This window comes from Schistocerca piceifrons, chromosome 1 (genome assembly GCF_021461385.2).
Source record: "Schistocerca piceifrons isolate TAMUIC-IGC-003096 chromosome 1, iqSchPice1.1, whole genome shotgun sequence".
NCBI lineage: Eukaryota > Metazoa > Arthropoda > Insecta > Orthoptera > Acrididae > Schistocerca > Schistocerca piceifrons.
In genome coordinates, this window is record NC_060138.1 from 576,227,323 (window position 1) to 576,251,478 (window position 24,156).

Here is a 24,156-nt window from a genome sequence, read left to right on the forward strand (position 1 = left end):
TTACTTAAAGCAAACAAGCAATAAGACTCCTAACTCAGGCGATAGCAAGGAAATGTGTTTGTATCAATCTCACGAACCGCTTTTTTGCAATAAAGAACAGCGGTAACTGTTTATTTCCTATTGTACTTCGACGAAGCATGAGTAATTCATAGTCATACCAACAGTGTTTGTCAGTATTTTGCGTGACGTGTTAGACTCCTCATGGATCATTGCAGCCTGACAAGTAACATTGGTGTAACGGTTAAGGTGTTGAGCTACAAAGCGAAAGGTTAAGGGTTCAAACCTTGTGCAGTGCATAATATTTTCTTTATTTAAAAACAATATCGAAGTGTCTTACTTCACGAATTTTATTCGTTTGAATGCAGTTTTTTGAAATTTCTAGTGCTTTGGCTCTTCATTAACCCTTTCGCTGCTGCAGACACGTGCTCCCCGCATCATCATTTTGTCATCACTGCACTGCTCGCCTGTGCAGACACATAGTGTTCCCACTGCTTTGACACACTTATCATTCGATTTCACAAAAACTATTTGGCCCAAAAATTTGATTTTTACACATCTTCTTGACTGATTCCTTCCCCCCATAAATGACTTAATTTTGAAGAGTTTGCAGAGGTCAAAGTCCATAGCGTATACTTTCCGTATGGTCGATTTTAGTTGCCATAATGTTGAGAATGAAATGTGGACAAGACACTTAAATTTCATATAAAATTTACTGTATAACAATATTTCATTTAATTTAAGTACCACATAGGTGTCGTATGTAATATTCCGTCTTTCGCGACTGTAATAAAAGTTTTATTTACACTGGGCGTGTTTGGCTTTATTTTAAAGCACTTCAATCAATAAAAGGTATGGTACATACACAATGGTACTCATGTTCTCTTTCTTGTTTTTGTTCCACAGTCGCAGTTTTACCAATGGTATTGAAATATATTCCTCTTCTGCAACTGTAATAAGCGGCTTATTTAGACCAGACGCGTTTCTCTCTTTCGAAGCATCTTCAGCGGACAGTATTTTGTCTCCTCCATTGCCAAGTCACCTTTCGTAGTTTTGTGCTGCGGTAACACAATATTCAACGTTTGTGTCGGCTGATCAGTGTTTTAGAAAATAAATGCTGCTTGTGTGTGCCACACACAAAAATTATATTTGACATAGCTCAGAGCACTTCACTGATAGACGGTATATTCAAGTCCTAATGTTTTTGTTAGTCCACAGTTTTGTTTAATGTATTTTGTCTACTTCCTTTTGATTGATTGAAGTGCTTTAAAATAAAGCCAAACGTACCCGGTGTAAATAAAACTTTTATTACAGTCGCGAAAGATGGAATATTTCTCAATATTACATACGACACCTATGTGATACTTAAAATAAATGAGATATTGTTATACAGTAAATTTTATATGAAATTTAGTATATTGTCCACATTTCATTCTCAACATTGTGGCAACTAAAAGCGACCATATGGAAAGTATACTCTATGGACTTTTACCTCTGCAAACTCTTCAAAATTTCGTGCATGGTTTACTATATTTAATGTTGCATAATAACTGCATTGAAAATCGAAACAAAATTAAGTCATTTATGGGGGGAAGGTATCAGTCAAGAAGACGTATAAAAATCGAATTTTTGGGCCAAATAGTTTTTGTGGAATCGAGTGATAAGAGTGTCCAAGCAGTCGGAACACTATGTGTCTGCACAGGCAAGCAGTGCAGTGAGAAAATCGCGCACAGCGCGAAATGCACGGAGCACGTCTTTGTAGCAGCGAAAGGGTTAATGCGGCCTTGGTGGCTTTACTTCATGAACTGCGCGCTCCCCCCTAAACGTAAGCTTGCGAACTATACTATGGCGCTGCTTCTCTTGACGCGTGCGTCGTGTGCAACTGGCAACGCAGCAATCTCCCGCGTCTGGACGGGCATGCGCGAGCCGCCAAGATAAAAGAATTGAACTATAGCAGATACAGAGAGCGTGATGAAACTGGTGGTGCAAATAGTAAATTTTCTGAAGTCGCTAGCACTATTACATAGTCAGTTGCAACAGTTTTTGATGAAAATGAGTGAAGGGTATGGTGATATTTTATACTACTGTAAAGAATGCTGGTTAAATCAAGGGGAATGCCTGGAATGATTTTTCGATTTAAGATCCTCTACTGATGAGTTTCTAAAGGAAAGAGGAAAGCAGGAATGGAAATTAGAACATCCAGAATGGATTGCAGACATATCACTTCAAGTGTACTTGGGTGCACACGATCCACAGTAAGACCTTGCAAGCTGAGAAAGATCTCATTTCTTATTTGGTGGGGATGCATTAACACAATCACATTGTGGAAGGGGCAACTACTGACAAACAAACCATTCATTTCCCTGTGCTCACTGGCATTGAATGAAACACAAATCTTGAAGAATTCGTTGTCATGTTGAAAAAATTAGAGGAATAATTTTCTAAATGTTTTGAGGACACTGACAATCTCATTTACATATACATGGATACTATGCAAAACACATTTAAGTGCCTGGCAGAGGTTTCCTCGAACTACCTTCACAATTATACAATCTCTTATAGCGCTTGGAAAGAACGAACACCTATATCTTTCCGTACGAGCTCTGATTTCCCTTATTTTATCGTGGTGATCGTTTCTCCCTATGTAGGTTGGTGTCAACAAAATATTTTCGCATTCAGAGGAGGAAGTTGGTGATTGGAATTTCGTGAGAAGATTCTGTCGCAACGAAAAACGCCTTTGTTTTAATGACGCCCAGCCCAAATCCTGTATCATTTCAGTGACACCCTCTTCCAAATTTCGCAATAATACAAAACGTGCTGCCAGTCTTTGAACTTTTTCGGCGTTCTCCGTCAATCCTATCTGGTACGGATCCTACATCGTGCAGCAATATTCTAAGAAGAGGATGGACAAGCGTAGTCTAGGCAGTCTCCTTAGTAGATCTGTTACATTTTCGTAGTGTCCTGCCAATAAAACGCAGCCTTTGGTTAGCCTTCCCCACAACATTTTTTGTGTGTTCCTTCCAATTTAATTTGTTCATAATTGTAGTTCCTAGGTATTTAGTTGAAATTACGGCCTTTAGAGTTGACTGATTTATTGTGTAACTGAAGTTTAACATATTCCTTTTAGCACTCATGTGAATGACCTGACACTGTTTTTAGGGTCAACTGCCAATTTTCGCACCATTCAGACATCTTTTCTAAATCGTTCTGCAATTTGTTTTGATCTTCTGATGACTTTATTAGTTGATAAACAACAGCATCATCTGCAAACAACCTAAGACAGCTGCTCAGACTGTCAACGAAATCGTTTATATAAATATGGAACAGCAAAGGGCCAATAACACTACCTTGGGGAACATCAGAAATCTCTTCTGTTTTACTCAATGACTTTCCATCCATTATTACAAACTGTGACCTTTCTATCGGGAAATCCAAATCCAGTCACATAACTGAGACAATATTCCATAAGCATGCAATTTCACTACAAGCAACTTGTGTGGTACAGCCTTCCGGAAATCCAGAAATACGGAATCAATCTGAAATCCCTTGTCAATAGCACTCAACACTTCATACAAATAAAGAGCTAGCTGTGTCTCGCAAGAACAATGTTTTCTAAATCCATGTTGACTGTGTGTCAATAGACCATTTTCCTTGAGGTAATTCATAATGTTCAAACACAATATCAATGCATATCGACGATAATGATATGGGCCTGTAATTTAGTGGATTACTCCTACTTTCCAGTCTTTGGGTATGGATCTTTCATCACGCAAACGGTTATATATGATTGTTAATTATGGAGTTAATGCATCAGCATACTCTGAAAGGAACCTAATTCGTATACAGTCTGGACCAGGAGATTGCCTTTATCAAGTGATTTAAGTTGCTTCACTACTCCGAGGATATTTACTTCTATGTTACTCATGTTGAATCAAATTCTTTGTCTTCTTTTGTGAAGGCATTTCGGAAGGCTGTGTTTAGTAACACTGCTTTGGCAGCACTGTCTTCAATAGTATCTCCATTGCTATCACGCAGAGAAGGCATTGATTGTTTCTTGCTACTGACATACTTCACATACGACCATAATCTCTCTGGATTTTCTGCTAGTTTTGAGACAAAGTTTCGCTGTGGAAACTATCGTAAGCATCTCACATTGAAGTCCGCACTAAATTTTGAGCTTCTGCAAAAGGTGGCCAATCTCGGGGATTTTGCGTCTGTTTAAATTTGGCACATCTGTTTTGTTGTCACCCATTTTGTGTACCAAGGAGGATCAGCTCTGTCGTTTGTTAATTTATTTGATACAAATCTCTCAATTGCTGCTGACACTATTTCTTTAAATTCAAACCACAGCTGGTCCACACTTAAATTATTAATTTGGAAGGGGTGGAGATTGTCTCTCAGGAACGCACAAAGTGGATTTTTATCTGCTATTTTGAATAGGTATATTTTTCGTTTATTTTTGGAGGATTTGGGGGGTTATAATATTCAATCTCGCTACAACAACTCCGTGTTCACTAATCCCTGTATTCATATTGATGCTAGTTATTAACTCAGGATGATTTATTACTAAGAGATCAAGCACGTTTTCACAACCATTTACTATTCACATGGGCTCACGAACTAACTGCTCGAAATAATTTTCAGAGAATACGTTTAGCACAATTTTGGATGACGTTTTATGAATACCTCCAGAATTAAATGTGTATTTTCACCAACGTATCGAGGGTAAATTAAAGTCACCACCAACTATAAGCGTATGAGTCGGGTATGTGTTTGAAATCAAACTCATTGTTCTTTAAACCTTTCAGCAATTGTATCATCTGAATTGGGAGGCTTGTAAAAGGATCCAATTATTATTTTATTCTGGTTGCCAACAATGACCTCTGCCCATACTAACTCACAGGAACTATCTGCTTCAATTTTGCGACAAGATAAACTACTACTAACAGCAAGAAACACATCACTACCAACTGTGTTTAGGCCATCCTTTCGAAACACAGTTAGGTTCTTCACAAAAATTTCAGCTGAGCTTATCTCTGGCTTTAGCCAGCTTTCAGTGCCTATAACAATACGAGCATCAGTGCTTTCTATTAGCACTTGAAGCTCTGGTACATTCCCAACACAGCTACGACAATTTACAACTGTTATACCAATGGTTCCTGTATCTACTTTCTTCCTGTGTTCGGCCTGCACCCTTTGTGACTGAAGCCCTTCTTGTGTTTTCCCGAGACCCGATAACCTAAAAAACCGCCCAGTCCATGCCACACAGCCTCTGCTACCTGTGTAGCTGCCTCTTGCATATAGTGGACACCTGACCTACTCAGCAGAACCCAAAACCCAGCCACCCTTTGGCGCATGTCGAGGAATCTGCAGCCTACATGGTCATAGAACCGTCTGAGACTCTGATTCAGACCCTCCACTCTGCTCTGTACCAGAGGTCCGCAATCGGTCCTGTTGACTATGCTGTATCCTGTGTTCTTCATGGAATGATTCCATCGGTATGCACACAGAGTGTACATTGGTTTCCTTTCCCCTTTTGGCAGCCATGTCCCTAAGGTGCCCCATAAGGCGCCTAACGTTGGGGCTCCCAACTACCAATAATCCCACCCTCTGTGACTGTCCGGATCTTGCAGGCTGAGAGGTTTCCTCTGAACCAGGATAGGGGACGGCATCTGGCTCAGCGACAATGTCGGCCACAGACAGCACCTGGAACCTGTTTCTAAGACAAACCGGGGAGGCCTTACTTATGGCCGCCTGGAAGTCTTTCGGTGCCTGCTGTGCCCCAGGGCAACCTCCCACTCGAACACAGGTGAGGGGTCAATCTCAATGGGAGTAGTAACTGGGTTGGCCACCAGTGAGGACCGATCGGAGGACTCGGACGTGCTGGACATCCATTGGATGCCCACAGCCGGCCCACAACAGTGGTGCTGTGTAACCAATGCCATCACAGCCTGGAGTTGAGAGCAAAGTTTCACCAACTCGGCTCGCATCTGCACACAACAATCACAGTCCCTGCCCATACTAAATGACTTGGAAAACTAAACTATCCAGATAAGCGGACTATCTGCACCTGCTGCGGAACTCTAGACACTGACGCAAACCCAGGAGCTGTGTCTAATAAATTAGATTAATACGGAGAGATTCAAAAACCTAAGTACTGAAGCACTCAGGTGAAACTAAATAATTCGCCCTTGATTACGAACTTGCAATATGTCACAAAATCAGTTTACTTTTCTGATGCAAAAGAAAATGTGAAAACTGTGGCTATTAGATATTAAATTAACATGCAGAAACTAGAGAAAGTAAACTATTAAAGCACATTGAAGATATTATAAAATTTGCTCCTTGTTAGGAACTCGTAAAATTCACAAAATCGGTTATCTCCCTGTTGCTGCATCTGTCGCAGCTGGCTGCTGCCTCATATCTACTTCCCAGCTGTTTTAGGTAGTGTTTTAGTTGAAAGTGGACCTATACAAGCACAGATGGAACCGATCGATCTGCAATGCAATTGCTGTTTAAAACATTTATTCTTTTCCAATAAAACTGTCTAGGCGTTCTACATTGTTTTCCTCAGAAGGGGAGTCCACATTTCCATCATTTCCATAATGAGGTTGCAAACATGATGCAATGTTTTGATCAACGAATGTATGCAGAAGGCTATTTTTAATTACGAAACTAACTGAGTCACAATTACATGGCAACCTTAGTGATAAACTGTCAGTATGAAGACAGTTTGTATGGGATATAAATTTTATGTCTTCAGTACACTAAAAATAATTACATAATACTGAAAATTTAGTGTTAGTGATACACATTATTATGAAATACGAAATCAAGCACCTTGCGAGACATTCAGTATTTCTTGCGCAGCTGCACTGCCATCTAAATGAGCCACATTCACAGTTTAGCCCTGTGCCCACACAGACAGCACGGCGTGAAATCAGGGGAAGTGTACAGCCAGGAGACAGAACTCCGCACACATGCAAAATTCTTAGTCATCTCTGATCCAAATCTTGTCAATGGCAGACTTCATGGCAGTACAGGTGGGTCCTGGCATTCTGGCTGTGTTAGTCACATCCTCTTCATTATGACGACTATTGAAGGTAGCCTCTCGCATTGAGCAGGTTTCAGTTTCGTGGAACAAGAAGCCCACATTGTCAATTGGCATCTCAGGATTGTAGTAGGGTTTCATATGTGGAATGTTCTTTTTTCTTCTTTGTGAATTGTCATATGCCTTGACTTTGCCTATGCTGATCAACAAGTGAAAAAGGATTCAATACAGCCCACAGTAGCACTTTGGTAACTTTTCCAACCAGTACTACCACGTTCTGCACAGGTGTAAAAATTCATGCCAAGTCTCCTGAGTCGTACCTCACTAGCCGGTGCTTGGCACTCTCGGTCTTTCTACCAAGGTAGCAGAAGTGTTTGGTGTTTCAAGAACTAGCATATCAAAGCTTTTCACCACATACAGAGAAAGCAGAAATACATTAGCTTCTAAGTCACATCATGGACAAAAGTGTGTGTTGAGTGATTATGACAGGTGGTCACTGAAAAGGATTGTGACAAGAAATAACAGGACAAAAGCTGTGAAAGTCACTGCAGAACTGAGTGTCACACTTGTGGGTGCTGTCAGCACCAAAACAAAACAAAGGGGGCTCTGCAAACTGGGAACTACAGGCAAGCTAGATTCCAAAACTACTCATCAGTGATGCAAATGCCTAAACAGGAAAATGTGGTGCTGAAACCACAAAACCTATGGTACAATTGAAGAAAGTCACTGTAATCAACATCTAGCTGAGTATACACCCCCAGAGTGAACTACTGTGGAGATTTGGTGATTTACTTATGATTCGGGCAGTCATATCATGTTATTCCATGGGCCCCATGCTACTCTGCAAGGTCACATTACCACCAAAAATTATGTGACTATTTTGACTGATCAAATCCACCCCATGGTGACGTGTTTGTTCCCCAATAGTGATACTGTGTTCCAAGGCAACAGGCCCCTCTTCACATAGCATGCATTGTCCAAAACTGGTTTTGCGAATACAAAGATGAATTGTGCCACCTTCCCTTGTCACTACAGTCACAAGATCTCAATATTATTGAGTCTCTGCAGTCTACTTTGGAGAGAAGAGTGTGTGATTGTTATCCATCTCCATCATAGTTATTACCAGAACTTGCCACTATTTTTCAGGAAGAATGTATAAGATTCCATTGAAAACCATACAGGACTTGTAGTTACCCATTTCAAGAAAACTGAAACCTGTTTTGAATGCCAATAGTTTTCCTATACCATATTAGGTAATGTGTTGTATTCTTGGCATTTCCATATTTTTGTCCATTTACTGCATTTCCATCTCACCCAGGTGTTTTAGTACTTTTCTTACTTACTGCTCAATGTTAGAAACCATATCCATGTTTTGGATTTGAGAAAATTACATAATCTGATTAAGGTAGATTTTACTGTACTCAAGACTTATTACGTCAGGAGAATACTATTGTCACTTACTGTTACAAAATGATGAACCACTTTTCTTGCTTCATTCTGGGACAACAGTTTCTTTTATGTTTTAATATTGTGATGTTAATAATAGTGCTCTCCAAACAATAATTTAAGGTTACAGACATTTCTGAGATGTCCGTTGAAAATGAATGTTCAATACCCTCAAGCTCCCAACACGTCATTTGCTATAAATATCATTTGCTCCGGCTTGAAATGTGACAAGTGACTATGGCAGCTTGATTCATAATATGCTCCTTGTCTTTGACTCCCAGATAGCCATGCTCTACAAATCAATAATGTAGTAGTTTATACAAGGAAAGTGAGTCTATATAAATTCGCTAGCATTTTCCCCATGCATAGTCAAGCCACATTTCACACCAAAGATGTTTGTTGTATGTTTAAATAGTAAGCCCATAAGAATTATCATTTTGTGATATAGGCAAAAATTTGGCTTAAAAAATTTCTACACAAAATAAAATTCTACTGCAGTGTTACCAACATCCTGTCAATAGTCACGTCACTTAAGGTGCACCAATAACTTAAGATGTTACCTCAGTGGAGAAACCAACTCAGCATATACAGGATGTAATTCAGGGAAATTACTAAAAACTTAAACTGATTGAGTCTATACATCCTTACTACGTACCCACAGTTTTATGGTTGTGCATTTCGCGCTCATTTTATGTGGCACTGATGTTTGAATATACAACCCTCTTACTATTTTAAAGAATGCCCATAATTTAAACGAATGTACAGTTACTATGCAGTTAATGACATAACACCCCTTTAATTAGACACAGAAACGCTAAAACGAAAAACTTTTGTTTTACTTACAGAACTAACCAATCCATAAACTACATTTCATACAAAAAAATGTAGATATCATAGGTGCCCATACCTGAGGGGCAAGGGAGTCCATACACCCTACCCCCGCCATACATCTCACGGAAAGGAAAGAAATATGGTACAGTCAGGTGTTATTATCAAGTCAAGAAAATGATTTAAAAGTTAATATTATGCAGGTTTTTAATAGAGTCAGAAAGAGACCTTTTTATGTGTACTTACAAGTCACCATTTGTCTCCCAAAATATTAAAAATGCCCCGTAACCCTAGGTCTTGCCTCCCTGACCCCTCCCCAAATTGACATATACAGGTGCCCTTGGTTCATACAATTCTTCTGAATTACTAATTTCAGTATGGAATTATAACTTAAATTTTAAATTTCCGATAAAAAATGCTGAGCAGTTTCATACACAATACACAATCAGTCAGAAGGAAGGCTACATACTTTCAGGGATGACAGTATCAGTGATTCTGAACACAAAAAATTCATATGGACATATGCCCTGTTCTGAATGGTTTCCAAGATAGAACTAGTTTAATGGACATTGTTATTTACTTTTTACGTTATTCAGTACATTATCACTGTTTACAATGTACCACAGTAGTGTGAACAAATTCAAAATGAACAATTTGATATAGGACACTTGTGGTCTATCAAGTCAGGAAACTACCTCAAACTATTAACCCTAGAGAAAAAAAATGAAGGGGCCTTTTTTATACAAAATTTATGGTACTTTAAATTTGTGCTGTGACAGGTTCTCACTGCAGGTTGCAGTTTTTAAGTTAGATAAGCATAAAAAACTGACATTAAAGGAGTTCTATCTCAGAAACCATTCAGAAGAGGGCACATGTCTATATTATGTTTTTTGTTCAGAACCACCAAGATTATCATCCCTCAAAGCAAGTACCTTTCTTCCTGACACCCTGTATACATTCATAAAAATTATTCTCCGCACCTACATACTGTACTTCAAAATATATTTACCTGTTTGGATCACATGACTCAGCTATTAGTTTGTCTGTTTCCAAAACAGCATTCTCTTTCATGGAATAAAACCCGTCATAGGTTCGTAGTTCTGGCAGTCCAAACAGACCCTTTCAGAAAAGGAAAGCAAGCATTCAGATAAAAACATTTAGTTGAAAGCAGTGGCACAATGTCATAGAAAAGCAACATGGCAATACAGATAAAATTACATAGAATATGTTTTGTTTGCTACACATTTGTTTCATATGGAACTATCTCAATCATAAAGCTCTAAAGGAGTATCACGTCCTGTGCAGCTGCATGCTGTTAAAGAAGCAGCAGTATAGCTTAAATAAAATAACTTTGTAACTGGTAGATGTCAGTAGTAAGTGGCAGTGTTTCCCAGCATTAGCAGCAAACCATGTGCTCTACAACTGATAAAAATTACAGTATAATTGGGTCTTCCCATCCACCCCATGTAACTGCCTAACTTGGCAAGGCTCATCGCTTTTAAAAAAAATAGCTAGTGCATCATACAGCCTGCAATAGAGCTGGAGTTGACTGGCACCAGACCTCTTTCACCTGACTCACTGAAATGCCAATCACAGTGTTGTTTTAAGCAAAGTGTAGTAGCTATAAATAAGATCAGCAGTAAATACTGTTTGTATAACTTGGAAACAAACTATCACAAAATTAAAAAGTTGAAACACAAGCTGTGGCTTATTGGAACTGAAAGCTGATCTCTGCAATCCTTGTGTTTCTCTATTTGTATAATTTTTTTTTTAGGATCAAGCTTGTCTTTGCTATATTGGACTATACCCTCCTGCTCCTTATCACATCTTAAGTATGCAGCCTTGCTGTACTATTCAAAGGCCACCAAGCCCCTCATTCAGGAAGCGCATATTTTTAATGTCAATATGCAGCAATTATTAATAAAACAAATAAATTCCTTAAAAGAGTCTACAATATTTGTGGACTTTGGAGAACAAAGCCATCACTTAGCCTAATATATTTTCATTTATTACAACATTTTGATTATTGCCATCAGCAGAGCTGTAATATTATACTTTAATCTTAATCTTCATGTGATTCTTAATTTAGGCCTCTGTGGGCAGAAACATTGGTCATGTGTGGGTGAGTTGTGCTTCTATGTTAGAAGTAGGTCGTTTGGCCAAAAGCTCACATGTACAGCAATCTTTTTGTTGTGCCTGTCCACGACTCAACATCTCCTCTACTTGGTGATTAGCAATCTACACTTTTCATAGTACTGTTGTTAAAAAATCCTCTTTTTCAGAAATGCTTTTCTTGCTATAGCTAGTGTGCATTTCATATCATCTCTAATTCTACCATCATCAGTTATTATAATTCATATACCACTTTAGGTGTCCTATTCTTTCCATTATGTTGTTATTCTATCCAAAATATTCCATTACTTATATTCATGTACAATGGTGGTTCCCAACCTGGGGGTAATTACCCTCTGATTTTCACAATAATGTAAGACTCTAATATTGATTATATAAATTATAAATAATTACTTTTTCTCAATTAGTAACATTAATGAGGCGGAGGTTATAGATTCCTCACATAGTTCACCCAGTACACACATATGTTGAGCTTTGTCCCATACATTGCTGATAATAAAAGTGAGACATACACATAACAAATGCTAAATATTTCCAGAAAATGTCTTTTCGAAGCTGTAGATAGTACCTACAATAGTCCAGAAATTGATTCAGATAAATGAATTAATGAGCAGTACAACACAGCACTATCTACATAAGGGCTACTATAGTGCTGTACACAGTTTTATTATTATTATATGAGTGGTTAGGCACAAAGCGTTAACAGCCTGAAGTCGTCCAGTTTCTGCCAGTCCAGAAGTAAGGGGTATGGCAAAGAAGTGATCTACAAACGGTAAGTGTAGTGCACACATCTGAACTTGTTTACCCTCACTATGCACAGTTAGCTTTCTTTTCTGAGGAGGAGTTGTGGGCAGCAGTTTCGATGCACCATGAATTCCTCCATCATTCATTCTAAAACACACACACACACACACACACACACACACACACACACACACACACACACACACACAAATTAAATATCATTCATCTTTAATTATTTTAAGAATAAAAGTGTTCCCAGAAAAGTCTTTCAATCTACAGTTTAGTTAGGTGATAATGCGGGGGAGGAGGCCTGGGGTACTAGCTAATGTCTGATTGCACTCAGGGCTAATGGTCTAAGAAAGGTTGGGAACCACTGATGTACAATGTTAACAAATTCCTGTTTTTCATAAATTCTTTTCTTGCCAGTCCACATTTCACATAGTCTATACTTCAACCATCATCAATTATTTTGCTGCCCAGTTCAATTACTAGTTTTAATTCTTCTTTTCCTAATGTCATACCTTCAGAACATCCTCCTCCTCCTTTTCCAGGCACTACTGTCCATAAAGGGCCGATGCTTTGTCAACCACCAGTCTCCTCCAGTCTTCTCTATACTTCAGCAGGCTTCTCCTGTTATGTATTCCCATCCCAACTTTCTCACATTCGTTTCTATATCATCCAGCCATCACAATCTAGGTCTCCCCATTGAGTGGATACCCTCTGGCTTTGCCATTAGCACCTTCTTTGGCACTTGCTGTTCTTCCATTCTTTGCACGTGCCTAAATCACAGTAATTTTCGTGCCTTTACATCTATGGTCACAGTGGATTTTTTTAGATTTCGTACAGTTCCTGCATAGGTAATAATTCTCCAGAGACCAGTTTCAAATACTGTCTCATATATCTTGCACAGTACTTTCTGTCCCCATCCATCCAAGGCATTTCTGACCTGCTGTGTTATTGTCCACATTTAGGACACATACATTACAACTGGTTTAATAATTGTTTTGTAACCTGGCATCTTCAACTGTCTTGAAATTTTAGAGGACTCCAATAAGTTCAATGACTTAAAGAAGCTGTAACAACACCTGTTACCTGCAGCTTTTTGCCTTTATCTCTGATGGTACCATATTATCTTCAATAACTATTCCTCTCAAATGCTTGAAGTGGTCGACTCTTTAAGACTCTTCAAACTGGTCAGCACCTCTCCACCTTGTTTTTTTCTGGTATTGATAACATATTTTGCATTTTTTCCCTTACGTATGACCAGGCCAAGTACTGCTACTTCACATTCAAAAACCACATAGTTTTCCAGCAAATACTACCTGCTTCATCCAAGCATGTTACACTACGTGATAAAAAGCAATCGGACACCTGGCTGAAAATGACAAGTTTGTGGAGACCTCCATCGGTAATGCTGGAATTCATTACAGTGTTGGCCCACCGTTAGTCTTGATGACAGCTTCCACTCTCGCAGGCATACATTCAATTAGGCGCTGGAAGGTTTCCTGGGGAATGTCATCCCATTCGTCAAGGAGTGCTGCACTGAGGAGAGGTATCGATGTTGGTCGGTGAGACCTGGCATGAAGTCAGCATTCCAAAATATCCCAAAGGTGTTCTATAAGATTCAGATCAGGACTCTGCACAAGCCAGTCCATTACAGGGGTGTTATTGTCATGTAACCACTCCGCCACAGGCCGTGGATTATGAACAGGTGTCCAATAGTGTTGAAAGATGCAGTCGCCATCCCTGAATTGCTCTTCAGCAGTGGGAAGTAAGAAGGTGCTTAAAACATCAATTTAGGCATGTGCTGTGATAGTTCCATGCAAAACAACAAAGGGTGCAAGCCCCCTCCATGAAAAACACGATCAGCCAGAACACCACCACCTCTGAATTTTACTGTTGTCAGTACACACACCGGCAGATAACATTCACCGAGCATTCGCCATACCCACACCCTGACATCAGGTCACCACATTGTGTACCACGATTCGTCACTCCACACAACATCTTTCCACTGTTCAATCATCCACTGTTTACGTTCCTTACACCCAGCGAGGTGTCATTTGGCATTTACCAGCGTGATGTATGGCTTATGAGCAGCTGCTCGACCATGAAATTCAAGTTTTCTCACCTCCCGCCTAACTGTCACAGTAGTTGCAGTGGATCCTGATGCAGTTTGGAATTCCTGTGTGATGGTGTGAACAGATGTCTGCCTATTACACATAACGGCCCTCTTCAACTGTCGGCAGTCTCTGTCAATCAACAGATGTGATCAGTCTGTACATATTTGTGCTGTATGTGTCCCTTCATGTTTCCACTTCACTATCACATCGAAAACAGTGAACCTAGGAATTTTTAGGAGTGCAGAAATCTCACATATAGGCGTATGACACAAGTGACACCCAATCACCTGACCACGTTCGAAGTCTGTGAGTTCCGCGGAGTGCCCCATTCTGCTCTCTCACGAAGTGTAATGCGTACTGAGGTCACTGATATGGAGTACCGGCAGTAGGTGATGCACAATGCACATAAAATGAAAAACTTATGTTTTTGGGGGTGTTCGGATACTTTTGATCACACAGTGTATGTTGTCCACAAACGTCATATTCTGAGTCATTCTCCTGAAAACAGTACCATCTGTTTTGCTTGGCAGTTTTCGCATGGCTCTTGGAATTGACCTATTTGATTTGACTTTATTCTGTTACCCTTGTTTTATTTATGATAACATTCATCTTAAAACCTATTTCAAGACACTGTTCATTCCATCCAACTGCTGTTCTACATCTTTTACCATCTTTGACAGAATTCCAGTGTCATTAGCAAGCCTCAAAATTGTAACATCTCCTCCATGAACGTTAATTCCCTTTCCTAATTTCTTCTTTGCTTCTTTCAAAGTTTTCTCAATGTACACAACAAATAGGGTACAACTCTGTGCCATTCCTTTCTCAACTATTGCCCCCCTTTCACGTACTTTGACTCCTACAACTACCATCTGGTTACAAGCTGTAGATAACATTTTGCTACCTGTATTTTATTCCTGCTACTTTCAGGATTTCAAAGAGTGTATTCGAGTCAACATTGCCCAAAGCTTTCTCTAAATCCATAGATGATGTAACATAGGTTGGCCTTCCTTCTTCCTGATTCTAACGTAAGCCACATGGTCAACATTGCATCATGTGTTCCTACATTTCTCCAAAACCCAGACTGACCTTCCCCAAGGTCAGCAACTCCTAGTCTTCCCATTCATCTACAAATAATTCATGTTAGTATTTTGCAATGACTTATTAACATCGTGGTTCACTAATACTCCTAACTGTCAGGACCTCTTTTGGGGTGGGGGCTGGAATTATTAAATCCTGCTTGAAGACAGGTGGTATTTTTTTTCTGTCTCTTACATCAGGTGGAATAGTTTTGTCAAGACTAGCTCTCCCAAGAACCACAATAGTTCTAAGAGAATGCTATCCAGTCCACAGGCCTTATGTTGGATTAAGTGTTGCAGTCATCTGTCAAATTCTTTGCACAGTATATTGTCCATGTCATCTTAATTACTCCATCTTGCTAGTCTATAATACTGTCTCCAATTTATTTTTCCTTGTAGTGCCTTTATATATGTTCCTTCTGTCTTTTGACCTTTGCTCCTTTGCTTGGCATTGGCTTGCCACCTGAAGTCTTAACATTCATATAGATACTTCTTTTCTCAAAAGGGTTCTTTAATTTTTGTACAGGTGGTATCTATTTTATCTTCCCCCTTTCCCATGGCCATGTCTGCTTCTACAGCTTTGTGTTTCTCCTATAACTATTTCTGCTTTCCCATCTCTTTTTGTCAGCCTCACTTTTTTTAGACTTCTGTTTACATTTGTCTGCTTCACATTCTGCCACTGCACTTCATTAATCCTCACTATAACTTCTTCAACTTACATACATTTCTTTTTAAATTCTGTAACTGCCTGACCCAATTAAGAGGCCTAGCATTGCACATTCTAACTCATAGAATGCCAATTCTTTTCCCCCTGCCCCCTCCACAAAACCCTTGCAGTATTTTATCCAAGAGGACGCCATCACCATCATCATCAAGCCATACAGTATAGCTGCATGCCCTTGGGAAAATAACAGCTGTAGTTTCCCATTCTTCTCAGCTATTCACAGTACCAGCACAACAAGACCAACAGACTTAAGTTCCAAGGCCACATCAGTCAATTACCGCTGTACCTACTCATTAGGTTGTTGCCTCCTCTTAGTCTGACCTCTCACAGACACCTTTCCAATGTGCTTGCACCTACAGTACTGCTATTTGTATAGTTGAGGCATGCAAACCACCCCATCGCATTAACATTCATGGGGAATGGGCTTTTACAGTTCCTTAAATTTTCTTTGTCCCCTAACTTTTAAATCAAAATTATTATTACCTTGTAGGAATTATTCAGCTATGATTTCATACGTAGGAAACCTGTGAATAATTCTGAAAGTTTCAATTTCATCATTCATCTCCACTGTTATTACCGTTAACTAAAATTCTTGGTGGATTATAAATAATGGAAGTCGAGTGAAGATACCACGTCCCAGTACACAAGATGCACTCAGTGATTGGAATATCAACAAGCCTGAGAACATATGTGGGGGTACCCAAAAGGAACTGAACAAATTTTTTGGTGGGCAGAGTTTTTGTAGTACCTTGATTGGCCACTAGGAGCACATACAGCAAACATTTCAGAGTCAGTAAGCCAAGTGCCGTCACTGAAAGAGGTCAGGATTAGTTTTGACAGAGTTTATAGTGACAACTGTTTTTGTAACGGCTGATTTTCGTTAACGGTGTGTGGCAGTGAACTTTTGCTTTTTGCTCGGAAAAAGTGGAACAGAAACTCTTGGAATTTTAAAAACGGCATATAAGGACAATGATATGGGGACAGGTCAAGTGTTCGGAAATGTTGGAAACATTCATGCATTCACCAACAAAGATCGAAGGTGGACCACTGTAATTATGAAGCTGTCGGTAGTGACATGCAGTTCAGTGCAGCAAATTGTGACACACCCTTTGGGAATGAAAAGGCTGGATGCAAATCTGTGCCACGACTGGCAAAAAAAACATGGAAGCTCTCTGTGCTCTGAAATGATCAAAAAATTATCACAGATGACAAAACTGATGCTATTCTTACAATCCTCAATCAAGGCAACAGTCAAGCCAGTGGAAGACATCAAGTTCCCCTCGCCCCAAGAATGCTCAAAAGGTGAAATCAAACATTAAAAGTGCTTATTTGTTTTTTCAATGTGCAAAGGCTATCAAGAGTTTCTTATAAAGGGTCTGACAGATAACCAGGTCTTCTACTTTGAAGGTTTGTAAAGATTGTGCAACAATGTGCGGCGGAAGTGGCCTGATTTGTAGCAGTCAGGTGACTGATTTTTCTAACATGGCAATGTCCTCACTCCCATAGCTCTGTCTATACAATTATTCACCAAAAATGGTATGACCTCTGTTCCTCACCCCCCATACTCACCCGATCTTGACCTGTCCAACTTTTTTTTGTTTCCAAGAATGATAAAGACACATAATGGAAAAGCATTTTGCTGATATTACTGAGGCGAAGAAAAAAATTGTGGAGGCACTGTTAAGCATCACAAAAGATGAACTTAAACAATGTTTAAAAAAATAGTAAAAACTTGCAAGTGGAGAGTACTTGACAGGTACTGAAGGTTTGCGTTTAAAATCTTAATAAATAATATAAAAAAAGTTTGGTTTCTTTTGGGCACCCTCTCATATTGGCAGTTGGCTTTCGTCTCATGATCTTTGGCACCACATCGCTGGTAACAGACTAGGAGTGAGCATACAGTTGGAGGTTATGGATGTGCCACACCACATCTGGGTGCCTGGGTGCCTTCCCCTGGACATTCTGGCTCTCCCCTTGTTACCTGTAACACTCACTCATTGTCGCACGAGAATCCAGGACCCGTTTGGGTTGAGTCTTTCTTATTTCTTTTTAAAACTGTGGTATTGTTTATGAATTTCAATGGCCTCCCTGGACAAACAGCCAAGATAGCTCTTCTCCATGGTGAGAAGCTGCGTGTCAGTGAATTTTATAAAATAGCCACCCGAACACAGTGCGTGTTCCACAATGGCTAATTTCCCCAGCTGTGCCAATGTCTACCAACATTTATGTTCAGTTATACCGATGGAGTGTCCGGTCATTCCAACATACACTTTTCCACATGTTGCAGATGACAAAGAGGAGAAACACGATGGTAACGACCAGGGGAAAGCTCTCAAGACACTAGCACAACAGGTACATGTAATCTCTAGCTGTCACAGTATCAAAACACCAGAAATATCATTAAATAAATGACAGTTGAAGATCACAAGACAAAAGCCAACTGGCAATAAGTCAACAGTCAGTCACAAAAGCCTCAACAATTTTGTAAGACGGAATGATCCTAAGCTTTCAGACCTACCCTTCTTCAGAGGTAATTTGAGCAAGCACATTTGCACAATTAAATCCATGCCAGCATACACATGAGTATACTGTTCTGAGAAGGTGGAGGTTTTCTATTAGCTGTGAGAAAGGATCCATACAAAACATTACCAACATTCTCAGTCTTATTTGCCTGCCTCTCGATTATTCAGCACCTCAATTATATGGTTAGCGGTCACTTTTTATCACCTCCATTATTTATTGGTAACACATCAATTACAGGCTTATTTCCTTTCTGTACATGTTAAATGGATGTATGTATTTCATGGCTGCATCTATTCTTGCCCTCAGTTGCCTTTCCATTTTCTTTCTGTATCTATTAAGAACTTATAAGAAATATTTTAGGCAGTTTTTATGACAAATAGCTGGTCTTGATGGTTCAATCCAAGATCTTAGCTGATCAACTGAAATCATTATACAGCATAAAATTTCGATTTTTGCTTTTTAAGTTGTGGTTGTTCTTCTTCTTTTCACCAATAGCCTATTTAATAATTCTTCTGTTATTGAGTACCGTTATAGGCTATCTATCTTTCTCTTCATCACTTGCCATGTAATGAACTTATAATGTCATTTTTCATATTTTTGTTTATTAGTTTTACTTTATGCTAAAATTACCTTATTCAATAAAACTGGATTTGTGATTAGCTCCATTTGATTGCATTCTTTGTCATCTCTGGTATCAAATTACAGATTACCTATGCAACCATGTCATTACCAGGTCAATCCATTATCCTTTCAATATGAAAGAGGCACTCTCTTTAAAGAATTGGAGATAGTACAAAGTCAAACACCTGAAATCTTCTGGGAAGAGCGTGTTACCTTCTAGAATTGAAAATTGGCATATTCACTATATATAATCGCACAATCTCATTCTAGTATCTATTCAACATGTCAATTAACTGTGCAGATGCTCTACACGTGAAAACTGATAGTCACTAATCATAATCACACGATATCATTCTGGTATATATTCCGCATGTCAATTGTCTGTGTAGGCACTGAGCTCTGTCACACTGAAACAGTCAGAGAAGGCCCTGTGACATGTTTGAGCACTGCTTGCCAAGATTTAGTACTAGCTATACATTCATTGGTAGGTTAGTATACCACACTTTTAGTTAGCCAGGTGCCCGACTGTGATGTGAGAGGTAGTGGGCTGTCAATATATCAGCCTTACTGAAAGCATTCTGCAGCAGCTAAACTTGATCAGTATGTCTGAAACGAAAAGCATTCCTAGCTACTTCCACACCTTTATTAAATTCTATAAGAGTAAAATATTATGGAGCATGATGAAATGACTGATCCTTCTGTGTCAGGCTACATCAAGTCGGCACAAGCAGGAAAACACAGAGAAAACGGAACTAGATAACACCAAACTATTCGTCACTGGACTTGAGAAGTTATAGTAAATAGAGGACCTACCAAAATAACGGTCGGAATGGGTCTTCTATTCTACAGAATCTTGGAGTAAGGAAGGTGTCTGGTAGAATCTGCTTCATAAATAATAACTTAAAAATAAAATAACTGATTCTGAAGAACTCCATAGCTACAAGTCCCACAAAAAAGATATACCTTGGAAATGAAAAGTTTACGACTCGACCTCCTATTATACTGACAAAACAACACAATTCTTTTGTGTTATCAAAAATTAAGAAATAAGTTGGGTGAATTTTTAATTATATGTTTACGAATGGCAAGAGGTATATTCGAAGAAGCGTTTAATACTGGCGTCAAATACGCACAGGACGAGGTTGGTGTATGGAACTGGAATACCATCCCTCCCCCTGTGTTCTGAAATCTTGATTGGGTCTAGTTTACGTTGAAAGCTAACAATTTGGCTGTGAGTTATCGAAGCTAACGAATGTGTGTGCGGTAGCAAATAAAATAGTTCTGTGCTACTAAATCTGACGTTGTTTACAAACTTACCGACATCATAGCACTTTTTAAAACGATTCGTTAATGTGGCACTACTATGCGACCACCAAGTGAAAACAGCTGGTTCGAAAAACGAGACTTGGAAGCCGTGTATTGGCACTTTGGTAAAAAGGAGATATTCGATATACAAACAAAGCCGATTTAACCAAAAGTGTGCTATGTATTAGTCAACTCATGGTTGCACAATATACAGTTACTTCTACATCCATACTGTGTAAAACACTGCGAACTGCATGGCAGACGGTGCTCCCATTGTATCAGCTATTAAAAGCTTCCATTCACGTACGGTGAGCGGGAAAAATGATTGTTTATACGTCTCTGTGAGCGCTGTAATTAGTCTAATCTTGTTCTCGAGATCCATATTTCGGTGTGACATGCCATCTTCAACAAAGAGCATAGCTATAAACTGAAAGGTAAACAGAAAGCATAGCACTCACCACATCATCTTGTGAAATGCTGAAGTTTAATTTTCTTGCTGGTCTACTGTTGAAAGCTGTAGCAAGGGGTGACCACGTGCTGACTTTCTGGACGCCAACTTTATTAAATGTCCCATTTTTTATCTTAACAGCAGCGAGTTTCCGAAAAACTGAAGTCATATTTACAGCACTATAATTCAGTTTTTAGAATGACAATTAGTCAGTTTCCATATGATTCTGCACTGTTATTTTTTAGCACGCCAAGCAGCAGGCGACGGAAAAAGTTATTAATTTGTTTTTGTTACATTTTATAAGTTATTATTTGCAACTATTTTCGCACGTCAACACCCATATTTACATTTTGAACCATATGAGGGCACTTTGCCTCAATACAAAGATCTTCAGCATTAGTGAAGACTATACAGTGAAGGACTATTCTAGGAGGTGGAGTATTTAGGTCGATTCACACTCGACGTGAATCTTACCTCCATGGGTACATCAAAACATTCAACGTTACACTGAAAATAGCGACATTCAAACAGACCTTTAACGGAATAGAATGTCAACTCTAACGACCACTGGTAATCTCAGATGTAGCCGAAAACTTTAGAGGAAACCTAGGGTCGACAGAAGCGTCCGATCCAACGCGCCAGCTTTGACCCGTGACGTAAGAGTGTTGTGTGTGACGTCATGACGGCGCGGAGTTTGGTTTGAGTGTGGCTGTCTCCAGTTCTGTTTTATCTTATTTTATTTACTTTTCTGATCTGTTCGTTCTATCTCGTGAGATTTTTTTAAAATTTAAAAACACTTATTACTTATTTTAATTATCTGTTTCCTCGAATTTCTGTTTTAGTTTATTATATTTATCTTCCTGATCTGTTCGTTCTATCCCGTGAGATTTTTTTTTTAAAGACAAAAAACACTAATCAGCTACTGAAGCATCTCTATCTTCTATGGGTTGCAGGGATTACGACCCCTGGGGAGGTGGGTGGGTATTGATGCATGGCTGTCTTCACTTACACGTTGTAGCTACGCAAGGCGTCTAAATTTGTTTATATTTAGTTTGCCCCCCACCCAAAACACCCCATTTCCCGCGCTTGTCCCGTTAGTGTCATTAGGCTTCTTGTGGAAAGTGTGTGTGTTTGTTTTTGTTTCCGCCATATTTGTGACGTCATGGGTCAAAGCAGACGGGTGGGATCGGACGCTTCCGTATTTCCGAAACCTAAGTACACTAGCACGTAAGTTACCGTACTGTCATCAGTGGAGAAGACTTTAAGCCCAGCTAACAGTGGTCGTCACTTCAAACGACAGTAGCGCAACGCCACGTCACAACGATTCATTTAACCCAGTATCAGTGACCTCTATAGCTTAGAGATCACTGCCCACTACCGAAAGGTGAAAATGAAGTTATGAGTTAACGTGCGCGATACAAAAATTCAGACTACAGTATCGAAACTGAGGAAATAGCAGTGGTAAACTTGTGGCGCCTCTGACGTAGAGCGCGCTATCTTTGAATATGATCCCTTTGGACAGCTTGTGTGCTATGATCTCCCGGCGCGCAACTTTTGTACTGCTATGTGTATTCTCGCTTGCTTCAATGTCTAATAAATTCATTTACGGTATCTAGAGTGTGTTATTACCGACTGCGATATGTGATAACAACAGTGGTGAGCCCGACTTCGTCGTCTTATGATCGCGAGTTGTTTTGTGCTTCTTATCATCATTAACGGACTTCCTCGTTGTCTTTGGAACAATGGATCTACCAGTGTCTTTCTGTGCTAGTGCCGTGCACCCTATTAACTGTTCTTGCGTATATACACATGTACGTAATGCGGGTTTGGTTAAAAGTGAACAATTATTTACGCCCGGTCACCTAACCTTAACCGGCTCAACACGGCCACTGTCAAGTGCAGCAGTTCAACAATGGCCACAACATGGACAGTGCACGCAGCCTAATGACGTCGTGGACGATCACCCAGTTAAGGACATTGTGGTTTACCCCTCGCCTACGCAGTCACCTTCGGTTTGGTTTCATGTGCCGACGAAGTTCCAGAACTGTGAGTCCAACATTCCTATGCACAGGCTTGCGCCTTCTCATATACTTAGTGTCACAGCAAACCCCCGCACGTCATCTTGGAGACGCTGATCGCATCGACCGCGCCTGTTTCTGCGAACATTGTTCCGTGGTTACACCATGATCACCTTCCGCCCACTTTGGTAACGGCACCAGCCATTCCGCTCGCGCCGGTTACTGGGTCAGCCAACCATGGCTGCACTGCGACTGCATTTAGCCCGCTGTTGCAACGGCACCGGCTGTTACACCAGCATCGTGTTCATCGTTGGGCCTGCAGTTGGGACACACCGTGCCAACTTTTGTACCTGCGCCCTCCACATCGTTTGCTACATGCAGCCACCCATCGACGTAGATCTTGGGCAATGCACCGTCCACTGCTACTGCACTTTTGGTGTCAGGGGCTTCCTGCGCAGCACACACGGATCTACATCTGCCAGTGCTCCATCAACATGTGTTACCCGGCAGGTTTCCTAAGCTGCCTGCTTCGCAAAAAAATAACCCAAACACTTGGTTCGCGTTAGAGAATCACCTACTGGATATCCACGGTATTTCAGATGACGACGCACATTTTTTCTGCCTGATGAGTCACATTCATGCTCATCCCGACTTCATCAGCGATCTGCTCCTCTTACTGCCTGCTTCGCACAAGTATTCAATGGCGAAAGCACTGCTCATGGAGCGCCTTTCTCTCCCACCAGCGGAGGCTATCCACCACATTATTCACGACAAGCACCTCGACGACCGCACACCTTCGCAGCATTGGTGGCGCCTTCGTGCATTAATTGATGATCAAGCATTACCTGATGCCAAGCTTTGAACTTTGCGGATAGTCAAACTGCCTTCGGAGCTACAACTTCGCCTGCTATCACACGTTGCTGACCCTCTCAAGGTTCACTTACACATGCCCGATCGAGGTTATGCTATAATTCGTCACTGACACCGCCTGTCATGGACGTCACCATCACCGTCAGTTGGCACGCCTGCACCTTTGGTTCTGCGCTCTGCATGCAGAGACTAGTGCACCCGCCTCAGCATCTCAGCCGCCTGTCAGGAGCTGCCACCTAGTGGCCTATA

At 40.1% G+C, this 24,156-nt stretch overlaps 1 protein-coding gene across 4 annotated transcripts in view; it reads right to left on the minus strand.

Moving 5' to 3' along the window:
* LOC124801987 (mitochondrial intermediate peptidase) overlaps positions 1-21,404 on the minus strand; it is a 130,407-nt gene extending 109,003 nt beyond the window's left edge. Inside the window, exons 1-2 of one of the 4 annotated variants that reach the window (XM_047263116.1) lie at positions 21,030-21,404; positions 10,332-10,441 (exon numbers count right to left, since the gene is read on the minus strand). In XM_047263116.1, coding sequence (XP_047119072.1) covers positions 10,332-10,441; positions 21,030-21,188 — 269 coding nt within the window. In that variant the 5' untranslated portion in view covers positions 21,189-21,404. Of the gene's footprint in view, positions 1-10,331; positions 10,442-20,583; positions 20,706-20,803; positions 20,966-21,029 lie in introns of those variants that run through there. The other 3 variants (XM_047263113.1, XM_047263114.1, XM_047263115.1) reach the window with 3 other exon arrangements.
* Positions 21,405-24,156: the final 2,752 nt, after the last annotated feature.